Genomic DNA, 7704 nt, shown 5'->3' with positions numbered 1-7704 from the left:
AGTGCAGAGAACGCGGAGAAGGTGCAGCTGAAGCGGTCCAGTATACTGCCAGTACGGACTTGCAAAGTACAGTCGGAGAGTACAGAGTACAGGTAGTCATAGTCACGTCACAGCCGTCACAATTCATAACTCACAGGGAGCGAGTACGAGCAAGTGCGACCTGTGGGCTGTACGACGCGCGACCGATCATAACATAATTAATCGCGACCGAAATCGTAAATGATGATTAAATACGACGAGCAGTTTCGGCGAGATTGCCTGTGATTACGTGCACCGTGCACCGCGTGTGCGCGGGATTGTCGTTCGTTCCAAGTTGTTAGAGAGAAGGAGGGAGAAAGAGGGACTAGGATTACGAAACTGCGATGCACGATCTGTATTTTTCCGCGACTTTTATGACGCGAGTCGATGAATCGTCCAAGTCCTCCTACGGACGTGAACCGCGAACGCCTCGGCAAGTCTGTGCCGTATTGTCATCGTTGTCAATAGTGCCAATGTTATTGAAAGCTGCGACATAAGCTACCTTCGTAAGTCGTTCCGTGAACGCGCCCCTCTCGAATTTCACTTTAATTCTAACATTTTCACAACATTATATTCGATTTACTTTACGTAGGAAGCGAAATTTTATTTACACACATAGTCTGAGTATTTCTTTGTTATGACACTCGATTATGTAAATATTATAAATACATATATTTTTCTTCCTATTTCATGACCCAGTTTCCTTTTCAATCGCAGGTGAAGGCATAGCAGTGATGGAAGAGCCACAAACTCCAGGATCCGATTGTAATTCTAACCCGGCGGCAGATTCCATCCAACAGGATCTGGTTGGGTCCGAGTTTGTTCAAGACAATGTTGAATATCAATGGTTTATCGATTACGGGTAAGCAATTTAATACTTTTGTGCCTACTTTGATAATATTACATATTGTTTTCTGACTTGCATACCTAACTTGTAGGTATAGAGATGGAGGACTACATATCCATCCCAGTGTTCTTTCATCGCTTTCCGCATCCTATACTCCCAAGGATCTGGGTTATTATGATGACCTTGCTCGGAATTTGGACGCTAATCTGGCGGAAATTGACATGGAAAGCTTTCGTACGGCGGACATTCATACCCTCCTTACGGCTCTACCTGTCATGTGCACGGAACCAGTTCAACATTCCGAAGTAAATACATAAATTAAATTAACCTCTATTATTGCAAATTCATCATCTAAGCCGAACTGTAAACTGGCAGATGCTAAATGTGAGAATATGTATCATGGAAATTGTAAAATGATACAGTTTTATGATGTCACAAATCTTTATGAAATTTGTAGCAGTTTACATGAAGCTTTATATCAAGATAGGAAGTGCGGTTTTGCGCACTGTCACGTTGTTTTAGTTAAAAACTTTTTTTGTAATATTCTAAGTCTGGTATATGTTCCATTATCACCACAGTTTAACTATCAAAGGGAACAGTATGCCAGTATATCTGGATCTGTCATGGAAAAGCTTGACATCGGTTCCTCCATCAGCCCTCATACCAGTAGCCAGGTATGACAATGGCTGAAAGCACGAACCCAATTGCTACAAACATTGTTACCTGTACATTTGATATTCAACCAATTTTACTAACAATTTTACGTTTAATTTGCATTTTTTGCATGTATACAAACGTAATATTATAATATTAAATTTATTGTTAATGAAATGAAATTCTAATAATCTCTAATAATAACGAAACTTTAATTAATACTTAAAAATACATAATCCTATATTTCATGTTAATTGGTATCTTGATAGGTAGTACTTTATAGGTGTATTATATTATAAAAGAAAAAAACAATTTTTAATTTTATAATCCTACAATTTATGTATTAATCATATATTGCTATTCAAAGGGAGAAGATTCCGCATGTTCCACCGCCGACACGATATCTATATGCAAGTCGTCGTTGCTATTTTCTCCAGTAAAAGAAACCCCAATGTTACCACCGGGTGGTAGTTACAGCGTAGATTCTCTGGACTGTGAAGATATGTTACTCACCTGTCAAACGAATAATAAAAACAATTATACCATTGCTTTTGAGGGCAGCATGACTATGTATTCGGATGGCTCTCAAGATTTTGAAAATCATGGTAATGTATATGCTGCACATGACACTTTAATACAAATTAGTTTTAAATGTTTGTTAATTGAAAATAATTTAAAATTTTTCTAATATTCTTTTTTCTTCGTTTCTTTAAAATTGATCAACTCGTTATTATTTTTAGATAAACACAAAACGTATGAATCACCAGATGTATTTTATGATAAATCAAAAGATATGAAAACTATGCTGGATTTATCAATGGCATGTTCAGATTCAAAGATATATACCACATGGAGTAATTTGAAACATTCCTCTATGAATAAAGTAATTACTCGTCATCCTTCCGGTAACAATAACACGATACCAGATATCTCACAAAGTGCTGCTAATCTGACGCTCAGTAGGATGAATAAACGGAGCCAAAGCTTACCGGATTTGTCTCGCGTTCGTGAATTCCAGCATATTAATATACCTCTTAATTTTAGTGTAAGTGTAGATATAAATAAATTTACTTATACGACTTGTAATAAAATCGTATTTAGTGATGTTATAATGCAAATTTTATTTTTACAGGTTGATTCCGCTGAATCAAGCAATCATATGCAGCGATTGCATAGTTCTGGATCCGCAATGAGTCGTTCGACAAATGCGGAAAGTTCGGACAATGGGGAAAATGTCGGTACAAAAAAGTTGCAAAATTTGAGTCTCGTCAGACTGTTTATGAAGCAAAAGAGCATGAGCGTGGAGGGAATGAGTCTTACTTTGGATCAGTCGGATTCCGTTAGCGACAACAGTGGCTGGCCTACTAGCAATAGTGGCAGCGATAGCGCGACTAATACAAACACTCAGATTCAACGGCAAAATGGTCAAGATAATATCTGTGATCGTCGTGTGCCCGAAAACGATTTCTCTATAAATTGGATTAGGCGCGATGTGACTAATAATCGTGATGTGGAAAATCAGAGAGATAGCTTGAATGTTTTAAAGTGTGCGATACGAAACAAAGACGATAAAGTCGAAATGACATCATCTGCATCGGTGGAAGAACTTTCGGAGAGTACATCTAAGTCTGGCTGTATAAGCGATCAACGAAGCTTCGATAGCAACAATCCCTTTGAACAGAAAAATGGTTGGCCTGGCTTAATGGAAAAGAAATATCCGATCTGTCGAACAACAGGTATACAAGCTAATGCGGAAATGGAAGACAACGCAGTTCAAACTTCCTTAATTTTTGCTGCGCTAAGGGAGAAACACGGTTTCCCTATCTTACAAGAAACAACAGTTAACAAAAAACCTGTATATGTTGTATATCCGAATTATACATTGCCCGACCTGTCATTTCTCAAAATTAAAGATACAAAAATTGATAACATTGCATTGAAACCACAGACATTTGATAGAAGCAAGATGGAATGGAAACGTGCAGTTCGGTCAGGTAGACCATTTTCGTGTAATGATATCGATGCTCTACGACAACGCGGATTCGCGCATATAAAGGATTGGGAGTCGCTTACGTTCCTTTTACCATATGAATACAAGAAGATTTTACATGATGTACCAGAAGTATCGAGATACATTAATATCAATGAGGAAGTTAAACGACCCCTATTCTGTTTGTCTCCTCCAATGCGTCATAAGACACGACCGATCAGCGAAATTATACCAAATACTACTTCATCAACGAGCAGTACCGCGACGCAACCATCTTCCGGATACAGAGGCTCGTCGACGATTTTAACCGATTCCTCGACAAATCAGCAGCCATTGTCGAACAATACGATCAATCCGTTGTATTTATATCGATATGACAGTATGAGTTCGGAGGCCAGTTTGAATAATGACAAGAAAATGCATAGGCTCAATCAAACAAGACAGACTTGTCCGTCTCTTCCAAAGCGATCCGTATCGTTACCGCAAGGCGAGGGTGAATCTGATAATGGCAGAGTACCGCCACGACCGCCATTGCCGAGGAGTATTTTACGAAAGAACAAGGTACTTGCGAGTAAACGATACAGCATGTTCGAGATGGGAGATGTGGGTGAACAATCGGAAGAATCTGTGGACATAAACAAGAGAATGTCTTTACAAGAGCCATACTACATGAATAATGATTTGCAGTTGTTATGTCGCGAAAGAACGATCGATTCAGAAAAGGATGTCGACGAGACAGAAGCGGAGAGATATCTTAAAGGTAAGGATGAATTATTCGGCATTTGTTTTTTTAGATTATTTTTAATTGTCGACCTATATTCATTTTTAATACACTTAACAATATAATTATCACAGAGAAATTAAATGACATTACAAATAACGCGAACGTGGAGTCGGAAACTTCTCAGAATAGCGACGATGACATCAAGCAGTTGGAAGAATATTTGAAACGTAGTGCAATCTCGTCGCAAAGCAGCGACGGAGATATTGACAATGCTGAAGTAAAAGTGAGATCGTACGTAAGAAAATTTTTAGCTTTGAGAATGAACAAGGATCCACTCGTTAGAAATATTGATATGGGAGAATCGCAAAGAAAAACCGTCAGTTTTGCCACGCACCAAAGAAAAAAGCATCTGGACGCTAAGGTAAATCATTAATACTAATTTTAGCATTAACCAATTTTTGGATCTTTGTGTATACTTATTCTGATATACATATAAGAATATTTATTCATTTCAGCTAAATAATCTGAATATCGTCGTAAATGAACAAAATCACGATCAGGCAACTGAGGATAAATTAATAGAATTAGAAGAAAAGAAAAGTATGCGCGTTTTATTTATTATCTAATATAATTCTTAATTAAATAAAAGTATATCTCGAAATCTTTAATGTGACACTCTTTTCAGAAATGGTATTGTCTGTAAATAGAGCGGTGGATCTTTTATTGAAGTATTGGAACGCTGACTCCAATCATAGTCGTCCTAATTATAACGAAAGGAACGAGTGTGCGCAAATTTGTCTGAGTAATTTATGCCCAGCTTTATATGCTATTATGTCGGATGGCTTGAAACCCCATTTGAATTCTACCTTTGGACCAATTACTAATAGTGTTTGGCAGGTTGTCGAAGCTAGTTCTCAACAAGGACCTCTTACAAAGACATTGAATGAATTAGTGCAGAGAATTAATGGCGAAGATGTTATTACAGAAGGAATGTTAAAGTTTCATGCATTTGTATTTGGCTTGTTGAAGTAAGTTAGAATCGCTAGTCTTTCTCGTTTTGTAGTCTGTACATCGTTACATTACGATTTTAGTATTTCATATTTATTTATATGTATAAATAGTTTTTATCCGTTTAATAAATTAATTATATAATTAACCTATTTTATTCTCTTTTCCAGTCTAAGAGCTTTAGATGCATGGTTTGCGTATTTATGTACACGTGAATCAATCTTACGGAAACATTATAGTAACAATAGCTTATTTGTCGCGGCTTTGGCCAATGCGAATGTCCGAGAAATCGTTGATTCGTTATTGTACATCCTGAATCCACTTGCATTTTGTCCATTTCACTTGGATCTTCTCTACCAGTATCGTCAATTGCAAAATAGTTTTGGGAATGTGAATAATCATACGGTGAATGTAAGTAAACCTATCATTCGATTTCTTTTATATATTGCGAGCGTTCATTTCACGCGATTTTGTAGGCCATGAGCTTTAGAAACGCTGATCTTACTATGAAAGATCTCGAGATTGAGGAAACGGAATCCTGCAGAATGGTTTCTAGTCCAAAAAAGACACGACCGAGATCTTGTATTGCCTATAACATGGATGATAAATGCAGCATTACGCATAAAGGCGATCTTCAGAATGCGAAAAAACGTTTCAGTGCCATAAATCCGAAGGCGTTTTACGCGTTGGACAAATTGACTTCTGAGGATTCTGAAGATTACACAGATAGTCTGGAACATTCTCCTTTAAATAAAAAAGCAAGCAAGCAATCACAATCTAAACTTTTTAATCCTGATACTAAAGCGAGTGACGACAATGGTCTTGCTGTCGAAACCAAATTCAAAAAATTGCAGGAAAAATGGGAATTGATTGGTAAAGAAGGTAATAAGGATCAACCTGTCGTAATGACCCCTTCCTCGCCAGTACGGACATTCGGAGTGTTAGGGAAATCAAAGATACCTAGATTGCTCACATCACCGGTGAAGCAATCTAATGTTGCAGCGAATGTTGTTGGGAAATCGTCAAAATCACCCATGTCGGGAGTTTCTTCATTAAAGAAGCCCGCTAATCTTCCTACGACAAAGACAGTCCTAAAGAAACCTATAGATGCGAAAACGAGAGACGTGACGCGTCGTACGAGCCGCGTTGATCAAGATACTCTAGGTGTGACACGAACTCACACTGCACGCCCGAGTTCCTTACCATATAAATCTCATGGAGTAATGTCGAATGACAAGAATCTAATCTCGCCTCACAGACGAGCCGTTTCGACCTCTTTACCACGACCGACTGTTACTACTGTTTCAAGGGCACCAGTTTCAAAACATCCACACAAGTAAATATCAATATTTCATATACTATTTTTTGCATGTACTATTTTTTAGAATGCATTATCTTTTTCCTCTAATTTTATATTGGTTGCATAAATATTATTCGTTTATATACGAGCATTAAAAATGAAATAATATAACTTGTTTATACATTTATTTACATTACGCTTTTCTATCTTTGTTTTGCTTTGTATTTTAGCTCTTTTCTTTTTTTTCTTTTTCTTTAGATTCGTACGATAACGGTTCGCGCGTCTCGATTGCAGAGAGGTCCGTACTCTCACTCATAGGATACCGTCGGACACTGGTCATCTTTCATTCGCAGAGGGGGAGAAACTGAAAGTAATATTAGAGGTGGATAATAAGTGGTTGTTGTGCGCGAAAGGTGATCGAAGAGGTTTGGTACCACGAGCATGTGTACGCAGCGTTCAAACTTAGCCCCTCTTCTCGACAAACCTTCACGATCGCAATTGTAACCATGATCCTACCCAGCGGTCATAATTGTAATTTCACCCTCAAAAATGGAACGAAGATGAGCGAATTGCGAGGACGAGCTGAAAAGTTCAAATTACCTAAATATCCCGAGGCGATATAAGTGATGTACAGTGTATTAAAATTGTTTTTAAGCCATATGATATAATACGCATTATCACGCGCTTGTAAAGTTACTTTTAACAGAAGTTTAATCGAAAATATTTCGTTTCTATGGAAATGCGACAGTAGTATTATCGCTAGCGGCGCCATCGAAGATAGAGATATCACCTAGTCATAGGCTTTTTTTAGACGACATTATATTTATTTAGATTCATTTATTTTAGAACGATGTACAAATGCGAGGATAACGATTCGATATATCCTCGATGAGTAAAAAGCCGAAAACAGTGTGTATAATGTATACACATATTATGAATGTGTGTGTGTAACTGTGATCCTAGTAAATAGGCGATTAAGTTTATTAGTGCGAACGCGTGATGTATATATTTTGTTCTAATGTTTATATACTGTGACTTTTTTAATTTATTTATATCTATACTTTTTACATCGCGCATCAACGATCTTTCATTCTGATTTTATTTAAGCCATTTACGACATACACCTTCGCGATGGCGGCGATTACATTTTTTACATGCTTCAT

The 7704-nt window shown here is 37.4% G+C and overlaps 1 protein-coding gene across 9 annotated transcripts in view; it reads left to right on the top strand.

The window, feature by feature from the left end:
• The window catches only part of LOC108751381, a 13628-nt gene extending 5930 nt beyond the window's left edge, over window positions 1-7698 (top strand). For 3 of the 9 annotated variants that reach the window (XM_018491518.1, XM_018491519.1, XM_018491514.1), the window contains 12 exons: window positions 730-880; window positions 957-1170; window positions 1444-1539; window positions 1887-2124; window positions 2260-2564; window positions 2652-4269; window positions 4365-4654; window positions 4749-4833; window positions 4919-5261; window positions 5412-5652; window positions 5718-6577; window positions 6836-7698. In XM_018491518.1, coding sequence (XP_018347020.1) covers window positions 753-880; window positions 957-1170; window positions 1444-1539; window positions 1887-2124; window positions 2260-2564; window positions 2652-4269; window positions 4365-4654; window positions 4749-4833; window positions 4919-5261; window positions 5412-5652; window positions 5718-6577; window positions 6836-7007 — 4590 coding nt within the window. In that variant the 5' untranslated portion in view covers window positions 730-752 and the 3' untranslated portion in view covers window positions 7008-7698. Of the gene's footprint in view, window positions 1-154; window positions 525-729; window positions 881-956; window positions 1171-1443; window positions 1540-1886; window positions 2125-2259; window positions 2565-2651; window positions 4270-4364; window positions 4655-4748; window positions 4834-4918; window positions 5262-5411; window positions 5653-5717; window positions 6578-6799 lie in introns of those variants that run through there. The other 6 variants (XM_018491520.1, XM_018491515.1, XM_018491522.1 and 3 more) reach the window with 5 other exon arrangements.
• The last annotated feature ends 6 nt before the right edge of the window (window positions 7699-7704 follow it).

Source organism: Trachymyrmex septentrionalis, unplaced genomic scaffold (genome assembly GCF_001594115.1).
Source record: "Trachymyrmex septentrionalis isolate Tsep2-gDNA-1 unplaced genomic scaffold, Tsep1.0 scaffold44, whole genome shotgun sequence".
Taxonomy (NCBI): domain Eukaryota; kingdom Metazoa; phylum Arthropoda; class Insecta; order Hymenoptera; family Formicidae; genus Trachymyrmex; species Trachymyrmex septentrionalis.
The sequence above is the reverse complement of the archived record's forward strand: the minus strand, read 5'-3'. Positions and strand labels throughout refer to the sequence as shown.